Genomic DNA, 18,853 nt, shown 5'->3' on the forward strand with positions numbered 1-18,853 from the left:
GTGTATAGTTCACGATTCTGCTCCTGACATTTCTCCTGGAGCTGTCGAGCTGCAAATATCATGTCCACTGTGCCATGCTCTTTGCAGAAACCACACTGTGTCTCACCCTGTTCCAGATGGTCAATCAGGCGATTTAGCAACACTCATGCAAAGATTTTGCCTCCAATAGAGAGAAGTGATATTCCTCTATAATTATCGCAGACTTGTCCATTTCCTTTCCTCTTGTAGAGGTGCACAATGGACGCATCTTTCAGTTCCTGAGGAATGGAACCTTGTTTCCAGAAAGATTGAAACAACTGGGTAAGTTTTTCAACAAGCACAGCACCGCCAGCCTTATAGACTTCCGCTGGGATTGCGTCAGATCCTGGCGCTTTATCACTGGAACATTGATTGATGGCCTGTGAGGTTTCAGCCTCTGATGATAGGGCATCCAGGCTATAGTTCGTATCTACCTGGGGTATCCTGTCAATCGCCTCATTATTGATGGTAGATGGGCGGTTCAGCACAGAGTGGAAATGCTCGGCCCAACGCTGTAAAATTAGGGTCTTCTCAGTGATAAGAGTTGCACCACTCAAATCCAGTAAAGGAGAGCTTCCTAAGGGCTGAGGTCCATACAGAGATCTAAGGGCTTCATAGAATCGTTTGGCATCGTTTCTATCAGCAAACTTCTGGATTTCATCTGCTTTGGCACTCAGCCAGGAATCCTGCATCTTGCGGAGCTTGCTCTGTACAATCCTGCAAGTGTTTATAAAAGCATTTTTCTTTGCAGTTGACAACGGGTCGTTCTGATGAACGCGGTAGAGATGGTGTTTTTCGGCAAGCAAGGCCTTAATCTCTTCATCATTTTCATCAAACCAGTCCTGCTGCTTCCTATATGAGGGCCCAAGAACCTTAAGTGCAGAAGAGTGCAAGATGCCCCGGAAACATTCCCAGTCCTTCTCAGCATTTTCCTGTATTTGCAGCTTCAGGAATTGATTGTCAAGATCTTTCACTAATGAAGCTACTACGTCAGCGTTTTCCAGTGTACTGACGTTGATCTTTTTCATCACAGCTCTGTTTCCCTGTGGATGATTCTCTGGCTTGATGTGAATATTTAACTTGGAAATGATGAGTCTGTGGTCAGTCCAGCAGTCAGCATTCAGCATAGCCTTAGTTACTCTTACATCTTGCATGTCTTTCCTCCACACAATGACATAATCAATGAGATGCCAGTGTCTGGAGCGTGGATGCATCCAGGACGTCTTTTTACGAGTGGGTAGGCGAAAGATGGTATTAGTAATGACCAGATCATGAGCAGCACATGTCTTCAATAGCAACAGGCCATTGCTATTACACGTGCCAATTCCATTTTTACCAATAATGCCATCCCAGGTAGAGTGATCGGACCCCATTCTCGCGTTGAAATCACCAAGTAAAATTAGCCTATCGGTGCACTTCACAGATGAAAGTAGGGCATCAAGATCTTCATAAAACTTGTCCTTTACTTCATCTGGATTTGTCATTGTGGGTGCGTAGGCACTGATCAGTTGGCTTGTTTTCCACTTAGTAATGGGAGATGCAGTGTCATGAGTCGATCATTCACACCCTTAGGAAGACTGGCAAGTTGGCGAACAAGATGGTTCTTAACTGCTAAGCCAACTCCAGACTCACAACGTTGGTCACTGCTATGTCCACACCAAAAGAATGTGTAGCTGCCTCCTGTTTCTGTGAGCTGACCTTCATTGGCTAGACGAGTTTCACACAGGGCCGCAATGTCAATGTTAAATCTTGCAAGCTCTCTGGCTACCAGAGCTGTTCTTCTTTCTGGGCGATCTGCTAATGGATTGTCTTGAAGCGTATGTAGATTCCATGTACCAATAATAAGTGGTAACACCTTGTGTTTCGTCTTAAATTTTGTATTTCGACCGCATGAGATGGGATCCCCTCCAACCGTGGTAGGCTGGACAGGGTTTGAAAGAAGCAACAATGTTTAAGGCACATTTTCTAGCCCCTTCCTCATACTATGGAGGTGAGCAGTGTGATCCTAAAGAAGGCTGCTCAGTCGCTCAGATAGACGCCAAATCCAGCTGTTTCATCAGCAAGAAGCGACCATTAGACCTGAGCCGCCTGTGTGCAGGTCCGCGTCCACAGCTCCCAGTGATTCCATACCTGCTGCTTCTTCGCTCGCCTATCGCCACAGGACTTTGAGATTTATCAGAGTTAGGGAAAGTCAAGATGTCAAGACTTGCGCATGGATTGGATTTAAGTGAGGGAGAGGTGTGCATAGTCAGCCTCACTAACTTTACAACACCTGGAAAAAACAACTGCAAAACTGAAAAGCTGCAATAATTTACTGAGCAGACTGGCAGAAACATCTTGGCTCTGGTTTATTCACTGAATATTATGCCAGTGTGTGGCTTAACAGAGCTCACACCCAAATAGTCAATGTCCAACTCCATCAGATAAAATCTGCCCATTGCAGTCATATCTCATAATGATTATAAAAATGGGTCAGTCATGTGACCAACCTAATTTTCCATCTTTTCTGCATCAGTCATTAAACAAATCACTGCATTTATTAAATAAACAATGATTTGCTATGGGCAGTTTTTCTGAAAACTGGAAGTAAATGCCTGTTTTTGGCAAAACCATTGTAAAATGTGGTCATATGACTGCAGGATGCTGTAAACAGCCACCATAAATGCAGATATGTTGCTAAGTGTCCAAAGTTCAGTCATGTGACTGCAGAGAGGGCCTGACCATCAGAACTTCAAATCCTGGTCTACGTGCCCTTTTTCGGGTCAGTCGTAACTTCAAATAGTTGCTAAGCTACTTGAAAGTCAAGGACTGCCTGTACTGTAGATTTCTAGACACTGCAAAGAATTTGAATACATTGTAGCACACCATGTTGGCAAAGATACCAGAAGCTCAGAAATATTTCTGAGATATATGCAACCCAACTCTCTATAGCTGGTGTCAACTGTTCATCAGTAGCTGCTCCTAATTTGTTACATGATCAATAGATGTAAATCTGAATTACAGATCTGACCACTTCTAATACATTAAAATTCCAAATCCATGAAATACATTAAAAATATGAGGTTCCCCCACCCAAAGTCCTTTCTATTCCTAGAGGACCTGCAGTTTGAGAACCCGATTTAATTCATACAGTATTATTAAATACAGTAGCACAGTGATTTGGTTTGGGAACAAGTTTATCACCTTAAAGTAACTCTCAAGTTACCACCATCAATAATCTTTTAATTAGAAAATGAAGGGCAAAATGTGGAAAGCATATGGTTACAGATAAGTATTTCATCAAAATATTCCTATCATGTTATGCAATTTCTGAATTAAAATCTGAGTAGATTCCTCAAGGCTGGAGGACAAACCTTATGATGTGGTAACCTAAAGTTCATCCTGTTTTCTTGCTGTTGCAGGTCGAGAATGATCCTATCTTAGCACATGAGCTTTAACTTATTAGGCAATTATGAGACAGGGTGTACTTGAATAGTCCTAGATACTTCAATAACAATGAATAGATCTAGATCATGACACGTATTTCAAAGGTGACATGCCACCATTCTCCAACACCAGACAACTATTCTTGAAAGCACATCACATACTTATTGGGTGCTGTAATTTTTCCAAAGGGCCTTAACATTGATACAGGATGATACTCACATCTTACACACGTTTATTTGGAAGGAAAATAAAATCAGACGGAAAGGCTGACTCCAATGGGCATTTTAAAAAAACCTAAACCTCAAAGCTTATCACATGAGCATCTTGTATAAAAAAACAAAAACAAAATTGGTCTCTGCCCGAAATCTAGTGTTAAAAGTCAACGGAACTGGAGAGAGCGCCTTTTAGGTCCTAAAAAGTCACAACTAATATTTGCCAAGGCGGGTCGTTTCAAAATGTAATGGTGCGTGCGAGGTTTTGACTTCGTTATTATTTCGAACGAATTGACTCGTTCATTTATATTTCACGTTTCTAAACCGCCCATCTGCCTCTGAAATTATTCCCCACAGCGGCTCTATGTTCCTCTTTCCTCCCCCTCTCCGAGTGGGCCAAATGGTTTGCCCCAACCTGTCTGGCTGACGAGCGGATGAAGAAAAGGGGAAACGAGAGCGAGTGTGCGGCCGGGTGCACGAGCGCGCCATCGCCTGCCTGAAGGCCTCGGCTGACCGCGAGGAGGGAGGGGGTTGTTGTTAGGCGCGTGACGGGAAGAGGACATTTAAAAAACCCCAACCAAAACTTCCACAGAAGCAAACGGAAGGCAGACCGGGGTAGTTGCAAAGAGGAAGAGAAAAGCGACCGACCGACCGAGGCCTTTGGTGTAAACCGGTAAGGACCGCTTCTGAATAGTGGCAGCGCGGCATTTAGGAGAGCCTTGAGGAGACAAAGCACGGCTTCCTTTTGGCGAGCTGCAGTTTTCCTCCTCCCTCGCTGTGGTAATCTCTCTGACCGGGTGGGGGGGGGGGGCTTCTGGGGTTTCATACTTTTTTACTTCGTGATGAAGTAAATAAAGAATAAAGAAGGCTGGGGTAATCATTTAAATGTGTGTGGGGGGTGGGAGTAAGAATAAACTCGGATGCCAGCGTGTTATTTTTAAGGATGAAGTTGGGACACGAATGTACTTCATAAGCCCCGAATAGCCCCGGTTTCCGTTTGCCCACCCGCCAGGGATGAAGGGAGCCGGTTGCTCTCCGGGTTGGGTGGCGGCGGTGGTTGTTTTTCTTTGTTAGTTTTACAATTCCGGAAGACGCTTTTAGCAGAAGTGAAGCTAATTCGGATTTCTTTATAGAACAAGAGAGACGAGGGCGAGGAGATCTGAGGGGAGTACTGGTAGTCCTCGATTTCTAGTAGTTCGCTTAATGACCGTTCAAAGTTACAAAGGCACTGGGGAAAAAAAGCCACTTACGACTGTTTTTCACACTTAACAACCTTTGCAGCATCCCCGTGATGTTGTGATCAAAATTTGGACACTTGGCAACAGATTCTTATTTATGACGGTTGCGGTATACTGGGGTCATGTGGTCACCTTTTCTGACTTCCTTTACTAGCAAAGTCAAAGGGGAAGCCAGATTCACTTAACAACCATGTTACTAACTTAACTGTACCGATTCACTTAACAGCTGTGGCAAGGAAGATTGTAAAATGGGGCAAAATTCATTTAACAAATGTTTCACTTAGCAACATAAATGTTGGGCTCAGTTGTGGTCATAAGTTGAGGACTACCTGTAATTGGAAGTGTAATTTTCAGGATACAGTATTACTTTTTCCTCTCCCTCAGGGTTTCTTCAGAGTTATTAGGGTAGCCATTCTTCTTTAAAAACAGTTTTTTCTCTGTCATTTTAGGTGTTTGATAAGGGTGTCACAACAAGACTTTACTTATGTTAAATCTGTTGCTAGACAAGAATTAATTTGGGGAAGCCTTGGGCGTTTGGGATGGCTTGGTTGTCTGCATTACCCAGAAAGGTATTGTTAAGCATTGAGGTGTAGGGAGAAAGTACTTGGGAAGACAGAATTTTAGAAGATGATAATCAGGAGAATTACCTTATATGAAATTAACATTATAGGATGAGCATCTAGTGACAGTGGCCTACTTACCTTTTTGTATTTCCAAGTTAAAAGGATCAGGCTGCAGAAATTTATTTTAAAAATATCTTTGGGTGGGACGGATAATGTTGAGCTAGCTGTCGCTTCTGTCCTATGTTGGAGTCCTGCTCTCATCATCCTCAGCCAGCACAGAATTGGGAATTCAACTCTGAATTAGGCATATCTGATTTTTGTATAATGGCAGACAGTTCGTCAACCGAGTGCCTGTCAACTCTAAGGGGAAAAATTTAATTATTTCTTTGGTAATCAGACAACTATAACCATTATTGTAGAAAGTCATCAGAGAGAGAAATAAACAATATTTAAAAAAAAATCAGGAACAATTGATAAAAATATCTGGTAGGATATTAGTAAGTACTGCATATTTTTTAATGTTTTGTATGTGTGTTTGTATTAATTTATTTTCAGTTAAGGGTTAATTATTGTGATCCAGATTCGAATCATAGTGTGTATAATGTGCTTACAATGTATAATGTCTAGGAATGAAATATGCATCTGGAACTTAGTGCTTACTTAAATCCATCTGCAAGGCATAATGGAAGAAAGCTTGAAAACAGTGGCTCCGGAGCCGCATGCGGCTCTTTGAGCCTTCCCCTGTGGCTCCCAGCCTCCTCTGCCTTTGCAGAGAGAGACAGAGACAGAGAGAGGCAATTGCGCTTCTCTCTCTCTCTCTTTCTCTCTCTCTCTCTCTCTCTCTCTCTCTGTGTGTGTGTGTGTAAAAGAGAGTGCACTCACAGTGTTCTCTGAGGAGCTGAAAAGCCTACTGGGCGGAGCTCTCCCTTTGCTGCGTCTCTGCAGGAAGCAGGAAGGGCAGGAGAGAGCTAGCTAGCCCAGCTAGGCTGACTCAGGAATTCTGGGAGTTGAAGTCCATGAGTCATAAAAGAGATGAGGTTGCTTACCCCTGAGCTTGTTGGACAACAGCTTGAAGCTTGCCAGGTGAGCAGCAGATAGGAGGGGTGTGTGTGTGTGTGTGTGTGTGTGTGTGTGTGTGTGTGTGTGAAAGTGAGAGACAAAGAGGGAGGGGGGGAGAAAGAGAGAGAGAGAGAGGGAGGGAGAGAGAGAGAGAGGGAGGGAGAGAGAGAGAGAGAGAGAGAGAGAGAGGGAAGAGGAGTGGCAGACCAACGGCAGATAGAGAGGGAGGGAGGGAGAGAGTCAGAGAGACCCTTTTGACATCTAAAATGAAGATAACACTGCATATATCCTTTTTTTACCTGTGTGTGTATGTAATTTTATTCTCTTAAAGCATTCTCTTGGTGATCATTGTTTTAATAGTATGGATATTCCCAAGAGTGATATTTTTACTTTTATTTTTAATGTGTGTATACACACACACACACACACATACATACACAAACACACACACATACACCCCTATAATAAAGGTAAAAAAGGATATATGCAGTGTTATCTTCATTTTAGATATCAAAAGGGTTTTGCGGCTCCCGGTGTTTTGTTTTTGGTGGGAAACGGGTCCAAGTGGCTCTTTGAGTGTTTTGGGTTGCTTACCCCTGGAATAGGCAGTCATATGCACTATGAAACTGCCTGCTAAGTACAGCAATTACCTATTATTAGAGACACTGTTCCCTAAGTAGCCTCCAAGCTTGTATGTGCAACTTCATTTTTCTGACAGTGTGAAACATAGCACAGGGTAAGTAAGATACAGTGAAAGAACCCACAGTTGGCTATAAACCACTGATTATCTGTTTTTATTTAGCTCATAACTCTGTTCCTGCTAACTCATGTTTTAGTTAACCATGTTTATCTGAATTGACTTGAGTGTTTAGATTCACACAACATATCAAACCATATATTAGTTACTCTGGCAGGATTTATATAATGTATTGAGTTGTAAATTAGCTAACCATAATTTTGTCTAAGCTGTTCTGCAGGCCCATCTTAAATTCAATCTTTGTGGAAGGCACAGATCAAAGAAGGTGACTATAGATTTCTTGTCAGACAGATATCCCCCATGCCATCTTTAGTTTTCTCCTCAGCATTTTTCATAGTTAGGTACATGCAACTCTAACATTTTTAAAAAACATAGCTTAAAAAGTTCATTACAATAAGTATATATTTACACATATTTAATTGCAATTACAAGGGTTTATATAGGACAGTATTTGTATTCAGAGCCACACTAATATGGTCAATGACAGGTACTAAGAAACAATATATGATTCTTTATTTCAGTATTAATTGCAGAAGTACAGTATGTGCAAGAAACCCAAGCAACTTCTGCGTTGCTACTAGTAATGCATAGTTGGATTCCCATATGATGTTTACTTAATCAGTTTGTTGAATAATTATTATTGGGTTACACAAAATTCTAAGCCATTTTGTTATACAACAGACATATCAAACTTGCGACGTTGTGTGATGTCGTGCAACATATCGGGACAGTTTTGGCATTGCCGGCAATGGGATGGGTGTGGCTTCCGCATGACGTGTTCGGCCCACGGGCCAGCAGTTTGACACCCCTGTTATACAAGAAGCTATACCCAAACTAAAGGACCTCTTAGTGCTTTCTGTAAACTGAGTCTGTATGATTTCTTAGAACTAGGTATAAGATGTTATTTGTAAGCATGTATGTATTCTTGTATAGAACATTTTTATTTATTTTTTCTACAGATGACAATGAGAATTTGGTTGCTCCTCACTGCATGGGCAAAAGTTCAAGATTCCTAAGTGGACCTGACTAGTGGATGCTCCCCAAATCACTTCAACATAAGTAGAAGACATGAATCTTCAAAATGATGAGGCAACATCTAGATCCATATTTGCCTGGAATTATTTTCTGTGGGAAGTTCGTTTGGCACTAGTGGCCATTGGCTTCTTTCTCTACTTGGGAATATTTTGTTTTTCACATTTTTTGTCTTCATGGTTGAGTATGACTTACCGCTCATTGCCAGCGAAGGAGAAAGTCTTTTGGAATCTGACTGCTACACGAGGCGTGTTCGGCATTCAGAGTTGTGTGGCTGGCTTCTGGGCTTTGCTTATAGATCCAGTTTTTCAAGCTGACATAGTTTATTCCCAGCAGGACTGGAGTTGGTTTAGTTGCCTCATAGCCTCTGGCTTCTTTTTGCTGGAAAATGTAGCCGTTCATGTCTCTAATTTTATCTTTAAAACATTTGATTTCTTTGTAGTTGTTCACCATTTTCTTGCTTTTGGTGGTTTTTTGGGTCTGATAATCAACATAAAATCTGGACATTACATACCTTTGATGGGAATGCTACTTGAATTGAGTACACCTTTCACTTGCATGTCTTGGATGCTTTTAAAGGTGAGAGAGCAGTGAGAGCAGTTCTCTCTCACTAGCTAGAAAGCAAATTGAGATTACAGTTATGGTTGCCTAACTTGTATGGACTAGTCCCCATATGGCAAGACAGGCTAGAACTGCAGCAGCTCTGAGAGCATGATGACAGCTTGTTTCAGTAAAAAAAAAAACATTTTATTCCACAAGATTCAGTTACAACCCTCACTCTCCACTTTTTTCTTGTTGAATCTCCTATCTAGAATCTAATCCTCCATCTCCTCTCTGTTACTGTATGAATTTCCATTCAGCGTCTCTTGAGAGTGATCAGGCCTAGGCCCATGTCTGAGTACATAGTTGCTTTGAGGCCCTCACTGCTAGTGTTCTTCATATACCAACAGATGTTAACTGTTACAGAAGAGTGTCCTAATAAATACATCTTTGAAAAGATTAGCTGATTCTTATATCTAGAACGTTAAGTGATAGAACAGCAGCTAGGAATAATTCCTAATTGAACAATTCATTTTTAATAGGGTATTTACCTTGATTGAGCTTTTCCAGATGAAATATTAAATCTATTAATTCAATACCAAGTGTATTAAATTTACACATGCTACTTTAAATTTAATATAGAACTGTGTTTTAGAATACAAATGCATTCAAAACACTTGTCCTGGAAAAATATTGGAGAATCAATAAACCTGGTTAGGGGTAAACAACTTTCTGTACTTGTTCCCAGCCAGTTTGAGGACTGGAAGAGTGATGAAGCATTTGAGATTCAAAATAATGCTGGTAGAAATTAGCCATGTAGTTGTCAATTCCATTCAATGGTCCTATCTGGGGCGGGAGGGGGGGAGGCTATGATTGCTGTGTCCTTTCCTTTTGTAGCTAAACACAATGTTTAATTACATGAACTGTAATCTCATTTAAAACAGTTCATGTTGAAAATTAGTGTGTATTCCAATGAAGAATTAAAGTTGTATTAAGAATTTCAATCTATGATAGGTTTAGCACATGGGGGAGATACACCACACCAAATGGAAGACTACTGTTATCTATGAGCTTGCTTTAAGTAGTTCAATAAGATGTGGTTCTATATGAAATACATATAGTGTCCCATTTTAAAATATCGTGAACTATGTACATAATTGGATTGTTTTCCTGTGACATGGAACCATAGATCAAAATTGCTATTTCTATGGATTGTTTGTTGACTGCCCCTCAATACCACCATCAAAGAAAGTAATAATCTTGAGTTCTGTTTGGAGAATGTTTATTTCCTGCAACTACATTCTGATATCAACAACGTTCATACATTTGAGGAACTCATGTAAAACCTTGCATGTGAAGTCATGACATAATATAACATCTTCTCTTTTTCTAAGACCTTAAGGTGAAATGAATCATATGTGCCATTAGGAAAGACAAGGCAAGTGACAGCAAATAGAATCTGTGTAAACTTTTGCTCCCTTCATTTAGAGGTGGCATAGAAAGCAATAAGAAGAGGAAAGTTGTACATGCAACAGTTCAGAAGCTGTCCCTTAAAGCTACTTTACTGGAATAGTGTGTTACAATCTTTTGAATATGCCATTTTGAGTCACTTGTGGTCATTTAGCTTTATTAATTGAATATACCGTGTTTCCCCGAAAATAAGACCTATCCCGAAAATAAGACCTAGCTTGAGTCTTACATATGCGCCTAATATAAGCCCTACCCCCAAAATAAGCCATAGTTAAGACCCTGTCCCATCGTCTAGTTGTATGAAGTGGGGCGAGTAAAAACCAAGCTGGGGTGGGGGTTGTGGAGCTTCCCTACATGCCCTGCATCTACTTATCTTAACACATCTACAGCCAGGCCTCCTATATGCCACTGCCCAACTTCTTTTGCGGCCGCTTGCAGCTGGATGCCACATGAGACATTGGCACCAGCGCAATGTACCATGTGGCCTGCCATGAGCGGTGGCACCGGTGTGATGCGGCATGCAGCGTCTGGCCGCAAGCAGCCACAGAAGAAATCAAGCAGTGGTGCGGGTAAGACATCCCCCGAAAATAAGACCTGGTGCCTCTTTTGGAGGCAAAAGAAATACAATTAAAAATATATTTTTGGGGAAACCCAGTATGAATAGTATTTGTTTAAAGCAACAGAACTCTCTATATAGCATACATAATACTATAGATTGTACTTTAGACTGCAAATTGAAAACAGCATTGTAATGTAAACATTTATGACAGAAATGCAAACAATTTAGTCTATTTCAGTTCATGCTTATGTGTAAGTTTGAAATCTTAAAAATCAGGTCAAAGATTGTGTTATGGGTGCTTATTACTTAATATACAGGTAGGAAGTTTGTGTTCTTTTAGATATTGCTGAGCTCCAAAACAGTCTGTGTCTAGGAGTGATGGGAGCTTTGCTTAAACATTGGGAAGACTATAACCTTGCCAATCCCAATTCAGTATAGTTTCCCAAGTAATAAATAGGGCTAAAGAGGAAAAAAAAGGAAAAATAGATAGTTCCAAGTAGTGGTTGGTTCATACATTATACTGAGCCATAACATAGGTTGTTTGAACCCAACCATTGTAATATGTAAAGGACAATATCTCTTTGGCCATAAGCCATACATTATTTTATTTTTTTTAATCCTTGGGAATTGCCAGGGGTATAGCAGTGGCAAAATTATGTCAGTAGAGGAGGTAAAAGGGATTCTGGTGGGTGTCTGTCATTCTAGGCTATACTTTTCCAATTTAGACCGAATATGTTGTGTGGACCCAGCCAGCCTTCTCTACATTAAAATAACTATAGAAAACAAAAGAGTAAATTATATGAACACACATAAATATGGGATATTTGAATATTAAAAGTAAAAGAATAAGTATTAATGCCTCAGTTATAGTTAATATGACACTTTTGATTTATGAAGATTGAAAATCTGGATAATCACGTGAAAATATTCTTAATATTTTGAACCTAATTCTAAGTAACATAATTTGAAAAACATTTTGGTATACTTTTTATTATATTTGACTAGTTACGGACTATCCACTATTACATATTAGATGAAGAACTGCTTTGTCAGACTGTGGTGTTTCTAAGCAGATATGATTTCCAGGATTTCTTTCAAAATATTAAGGAAGAATTAAATTCACAGGAACAACTGAGCAATTTAAACACTGTAGGTTATAATGCTTCCATATGGATGTCAAGATCAAGTTGGTATCATTTGCTTAGATTTTGGGGAGCTGTGCTAGGAGATTTCTGGCCATCTGTTTATGTTTAGGTGAAATAACAGGTCATAGCAGTTTTGGAACCTGAGTCAAAATTCAAATGTTTCCCTTGAGATATTGCTGGAATTGAACATACTGTACTAATATAGTTGACTGAGCTCACATAAAACATGATTTATATTGCTAAGTAACATCCTGAGTGAGTAGAAGAAGGGAGAAGTTAGAAATTTCCATATATTCCCTGCCTTAGGATTTAGGCTATTCTCTGGGGATATTGGGATGGGTGAGAGATATTGCATGCTAAAGTAAGTTTATACCAGAATACTGAAGCCTCCAATTTTATATTGCCCTTATTAGAAGAATACCTTGAATACCATAAAAATGTTTAATAAGATAGATTTAGAATACTAAAAGACAAATGTATTTATATCCTGCCTTTATTATTTTTACAAATAGAGCAGACATCTTCCTCCTGTTTTCTCCACAACAACGATTCAGTGAGGTTGGTTGGGCTAAGAGAGGGTGATTGGCCCAAGGTAACCCAGTTGGCTTTCATGGCTAAGATGGGGCTAGAACTCACAGTCTCCCGCTTTTTAGCATATTGCCTTAACTACTAGATCAGAGGTCACCAACCTTTGTCAGTTAGTGGACCGGAAGAAAAGAAATTTTTTTACATGTGTGCGTTTGCATGGGGCTACGAGCACGCATGTGCCACAAATGGGGTGAGGCTAGCTCCCGTGTGATACTTCCTAGCCCTGCTCCGTTCTTGCATGGCACAGCACCTTGTTTCTGCGCGGCGGCTGTTTTTGTGCCTTGCAGCGCGGCAGTGATCCAATTTTCTGCCCTGCAATGTGGCAGCACCCATTTTTGTACCCTGCAGTGTGGCGGAAACCATTTTTGTGCCTTGCAGTGCAGCAGCTGCCCATTTTTGCGCCCTGTGGTGCGGCGATGCCCCGTTTCTGTGCACCGTGACAGCCATTTTTGCAGCTTGCAGTGCGGCGGTGGCCCATTTTTGTGCCCTGCGGTGTGGCGGTGCCCATTTGTCCACCTTGTGGCAGCGGCCCGTTTTTGTGCTCTGAGGTGTGGCGTCCTGTTTTTGTGCCCCGCAGCCACGGCGAGCCTGTCCCGCGGCCCACAGATTGGGGACCCCTGTACTAGATCAAACTGGCTCTCCTCAATTGAATTCTAGTTCCTAATAATACAGCCTAGGATAATTTGGCAGGGGATGCCCCTCCTTTTATTTAAATTAAGTAGCCGGTACTATTTTCTATGGATTTGACAAACTCTACAGATGAAATATAGATCTATTGTGGAATAAGTCTCTTTTTGGAGCAGCCTTCCAAGATTTATGTGTTGGGATATTTTCTCCTGCATTTTTTACTTCTGTAACTGCTGTAGGGCATGGATTAAAAAGTTGCTGTCTTGGCATATGCAAAAGGTTATTTTTCCTTTAAGTGATCTTTTTCAGTCATGTGACAGAAAGGCATGAATTTGCTGGAATTGGAAGAACTTATGCGTACTTCCTAATAATTTTTCTTTGTGTCATTCCATTTTGTCCTCCAAAAGGTCATCCAGATGCTTAATCAAGTTCTTACTCACAAGCTAGTTTTGTTTCAGATCCCCTGCTTCTTTCATAACTCTTTCACTAAACTTGGAAGTAAGATTCCATAATGCTTTAACTTTGCAAATATAGTTCTTGTTTCACATGAAATATGAAATATGTTTCAATTTTATCTGTTTGGTATTTTAACTTGGATTTCTTTTTTCTTTTTCTCTAGGCTGGCCGGACTAATACTTTCTTTTGGAAGGCAAGTCAGTGGATAATGGTCCACATGTTTCACTGCCGCATGATGCTTACCTACCACATGTGGTGGGTGTGTCTTTCCCATTGGTATGCTGTGATGGAAAATATGGGACTCTTATATTTTACTGTTGTATTAACAGGATTGAGTGCTGTTACCTTCATACTTAATCCCTACTGGACCTACAAAAAGACTCTTCAACTTTCTTCCCCTGTTGACTGGAATTTTAGTGATAGAACAATGAAAAATGGTTCATCTGTGAAAGTAAATGGGGAAGCACTCCAGAAGAAGAGGCTCTGAAACTGACTTAGATCTCTACGGGTAACCGTAAAATCTGGTCAGAAATAAATAAGATGGATAGACAGTTGGGAATATGAAGCTGTGCCTATCAAAAGATCTAAATTACTAGTTTCTAGTAATGTTGTCTAATTAGGAATATTATTAACCTCATTTAATAAATATTGCAGGTGTGTCCTGAATGTTGGACATTCTTACTCACATGTGGGAATATTTTGTAAACCAACAAAGTGCAGGAAACAAACTGCTTGATCTGTCTGTCTTTAAAACCTGCATTGCTACTTCCAGGGCCTGCTATTTTGAACATGTCACCTCTAGGACAGATTGCAGCCTAGAAAGAATTAAAGGTCTTGTCTCAAAGAATGTCCAGTAGAAATGATGCTTTCTCATTAGTTTAATCAATCTTAAATTGCACTTATCTTCCTGAAATTCCTTTTCGTGAATACATGAATCAGTTTCTATGTAAAATTTGCTATCTTATCTAACGAATGCCAAGTGCCAATCCAGTTTAATAATATGAGAAGAAAGAGGAACATTACATTTTTTCCCTAGAAAAGCATCCAAATGTTTAATACCAGTTCTAGAACATTATGAAATATAATTTAGTTTGAAGAGTAATTGAACATTGAAAATATGGTCATGACTTTGGTTTAAACCTTTTAAAAAATTGTTTCTCTTCAGCATGCAATATTCTATAGTGACTAGTAGAAAAGCTTATATACCTTAAAATTATTTCCAATAAGTAACAAATTCAAATTTTGATGTGGCACCTCAGGAAAGCTGCTGTTTTGCAATTTCATTAGGAGAGATATTGAAGGTAGTCGAGCGTCCAGCTTTGTGCATACCCACGTTTTAGACAGATAATTTATAAAATTCTATTAAGTTCTGTTCTGTTAATCCCAGGCTCTAAAATCCAACATCAATTTATAAATCTTAAAACTTTTCTCAAAAGCTAAGCATTTTAAAAGAAGGAACCTATAGCTAAGGTATTCCACTACTTAATTACTGTGTAAAGATTGCTGAAACCAATCCTTAACCTAATATTTCAATAGAAAGTTGTTGAACACTGCCATCTAATGGCAGTTGTGGCATACATCTTCTTTTAAACAAGTATGTTATAAAATTATCTGGAATACGCAACAACTATAAAAGATAATACATTGAATTTGGTATATATTGTTTTAGTATAGGTAATATAGAATGCATGAGAATCTGAGGTTAATGTTGTTTATATTCAAGCTCAATGTGGAAATATATAAATTAAGTACTGTTTGAAACATCTCTTTCTCTTCCCACCCTAGTAAAATTAGTGAAAAACAGTGATAAGACTGCATAAAATGTTAAAATCTAAAGTTTTCTCCAATTTCTCCTATTTTTCCCCTGTTTAGGAAACAGGTATTATAGTTGTGAAAGTTAGGCATAAAAGAAATATTAAACATTTGCTCTAGTCATTACTTGGAAAGAATAACAGTTCAGAGAGGCAAACTTTTTCATAATATAAATGTATGTATAGAAATCTGGCTTGAATCTCTGTAGTTTATCAATCAAATCTTAATGCAGTTATAGACCATAATTAATCTAAGTTAAGGTAGTAGTATTTTAATTCATCTTCAAGGCTCTTCATTCTTGATATTTTGAATTGTGACATATTTCTAGCTAAAATGTTATTGGGAATGATACTACTAATGTACTTTTCTTGACTGTAACTTATATTGTTCTGAGTAGTAGCACAACATGAGAAGAAAAATTGAAAATCTGCATTCTGAAGATGATTGTGACCATGTTTACAGTCTTCTGTCAAAAACACCCTGAAAAAAATGCTAAATGCTATTAATATAGATGGGGATGGGATCAAAATCCAATCAGGGACATTTTAGAATTAATAAAATGTTTTCATTGATACATCATTCCTGGAGAATAACAACCTGCCCATTGTGATTTTCTGGGAGAAATCACAGAAAAAAATCTGTTTAATTGCATTTTCCTTGGAATCTGGGCAAAATACGGGTCTTTCCAGTCATAATGATTAGCATTTCTCTAATGAACAAATTGTAAATATTTGCTTGCAATCCCTCAAAAGACAATTATACACTTTTGATATTGAAATTACAGTTTAGTTTGTTGCTTGCTTTTAATCAAAGTAGCACAGTTGCAGTTTGCACAACAAAACTTTGTATTAAACATTTGCACCTTTTAAAAATGGAAGCAATGAAAAGGTAGATTATCTATTGGCCACTGAAAAAGTTACATACATGTAGTATATAATATTTTCTTATGTTTCTGTTAGTGAAAAATTGCACTATGTATGGAATAATGTTTAATGCTTCATCTATAATCATAGAAGTAGTTAGTTAAAAAATTCAGATATATTTGATGTTTAACCCATAGCATAGGTACATGTGCAGTAGCCACTGTTTTTTTTTTTTTAAAAATGAGTTTAATTGCTCTAGTTCACTTGCTAATATATAGCTTTGGACCCTTCAGGTTTTATTTATCTCAGTTGCCTACAATAATTCAGAGTTTGGTCTTTATTTTTTCCCCTGACCAAGTCAGTGCTGTGATTTAGTTGGGAATGCTGCTGCTAATGAGTATTTTGATTGGAATCCCTCTCACGCTGAATGCATGCCATTTCTGTTCTGTTCCAAAAGAGGTCAGGCCACACCTCCATTAAATTTGATTTGATTTTATTTTTTTCCTTATGCATATGTAAGATACTGCTGTCATATTCAGTATTTGGTGGCAGCCTTAGGGACCACAGGCACACCAAGAAGTGGATGGGTAGAACTTGTGCAGTCATGTATCACTATACAATCCTGTAATTGCAGTTTATGCATTCTTGACTAAAATGTAAAAGATCTCTGTTTTGCTGCTTAGCACCAAAATAATAATAAAAATGGGAATTTTGCTGGGTCAGTTGGACAAATTTGCAACAGAAATAAGACTTCTCTTTTTTCCCCCTAAGAATATTTTTTAAATAGTAGAATGGTTGGGATACAGTATCTTTAAAAAAAAAGTAGAATAGCTGAGGTAGAGTATTTTCTAAGAAGAATAGTGGACGGTGGGAAATAAGCATACCTTGGGCATATGCAGTAGTTTAATAATTAATGAAATCACGTGTAAATAGAATTTCATTTTTTATTTAAGTGTGAGAGCTGAACTAGGTATTATGAGAAATCTGAGTGTTTCAGCTATGCTTTGTTCTTAATTTCAAATTAGTTTAGCTTATGTGATTTTGTAAATACTTCTTAGCAGCTCCAAATTCTTTTTCATGCAAGTGATCTTCAAAATAAGTTTCAGTATGAAGAAAAGTCATCATATGCACTTTGTAATGAAAAGTAGGAGTGGGGGGAGGAAATTAAGCACCTTTCTCTTTTCCTAATTGCCCGAAGAAGTATTACAAAATGTGGTTTACAACTTTCCTACTTAGATATTACTGATAAAGTTAAACATGAGATAGTTATTTGTACTCTTTGCTATTGAGTTGTCATGCTTTTATTCTTCCCTACATCTCATTGCGGTTAACAAGCCAAAATTATGTCTTTTATTTTGATTCCCACCGCCAGTTACTTATCCTCTGCAATGGAGTATAGTATTTCCTAAAAATAAGAACTTTATTTTCTAAGTAGTTTATGCAGCAAATATATTTGCTATATATTTTTTCTTGTTCCTCCATAATTGATTGTGTTAATAAATGTATTGCTTTTGTTCTTTCCATTTTTAAAATCAGTTATTTAATAAACTTTACAGTTTTTTGCTTGCAGTTACAATAATGGGTAGTGAAATGTACTTTCTTATCATTAAAAAAATCTTTTCTAGCATTTTCAGTTTAATCATTTTTCCCTAATATATTGAAATGCAGTTGCCCAAAAGCCCATCTAGTTTCATTTCCTGTAGCCACTCAGATATTTCTAGATATCTATGGGATAGATAGATAGATAGATAGATAGATAGATAGATAGATAGATAGATAGATAGATAGATAGATAGATAGATATGGAATAAAAAAAGGCATGGACTTCTTTGTGGTGCTACTTGGAGAACTTGATTGTATAATCCAGTATTCCCAATAACTATAATAGTTGTGAAGTTGGAAATTAAGTTATCTGGAGGGCACCATGATGGAAAAGTCTGTATTTGATCTGGGATAGCATTCAGTACTGCTTCAATCAGTACGTAGCCATTAACAGTCTTATCCTCTGTGATTTTAAAAATACCTGAGCCAAGTAGCAACTGCTGCCTTTTTGTAACAAACTATACTTTCTTTTGTCTATTCTGAACTAGTTCCAGAAGATTTCATATTACCTGGATTCTAGGGAGCTGTTTGTTCCATACTGTGCTTAATAAACATTTATCATATCCCCATTTAGTCTCTCCCTCTCTTGGTAAATTATAGAGTACAATATTTCTGCCCATTCATGGAAAGGGAAAACTAGAATCAATGCCATGGTCTGTAATCTTCAAGTTCTGCATCTTTTCTGGAATGGTACCATGCCATCCAAATTGCATCCTTCATTTCAAATGTGGTTTATACTATATACATTTAAGATGTTAGCTGATCAGTTTAATCTTGTTCATAATCATCCAAGGAAGAAATTATCTCTTTCATTGTTGCTGAATGTTGTTTCTATTTCATTATACTATCTACATATCACTAATATTTTCAAAATCTACCAGTTTAC

General features: G+C 38.5%; 1 protein-coding gene across 1 annotated transcript; it reads left to right on the forward strand.

The window, feature by feature from the left end:
• Positions 1-4,102: 4,102 nt before the first annotated feature.
• On the forward strand, positions 4,103-18,533 carry CLN8 (CLN8 transmembrane ER and ERGIC protein). Its single transcript, XM_039322584.1, has 3 exons — positions 4,103-4,329; positions 8,233-8,884; positions 13,854-18,533. Exons 2-3 carry the CDS (start codon positions 8,342-8,344, stop codon positions 14,175-14,177), a joined length of 867 nt encoding a protein of 288 aa, XP_039178518.1. The 5' UTR covers positions 4,103-4,329; positions 8,233-8,341; the 3' UTR covers positions 14,178-18,533.
• Positions 18,534-18,853: the final 320 nt, after the last annotated feature.

Source organism: Crotalus tigris, unplaced genomic scaffold, assembly GCF_016545835.1.
Source record: "Crotalus tigris isolate CLP2741 ecotype Arizona unplaced genomic scaffold, ASM1654583v1 scf7180000024117.2648584, whole genome shotgun sequence".
NCBI lineage: Eukaryota > Metazoa > Chordata > Lepidosauria > Squamata > Viperidae > Crotalus > Crotalus tigris.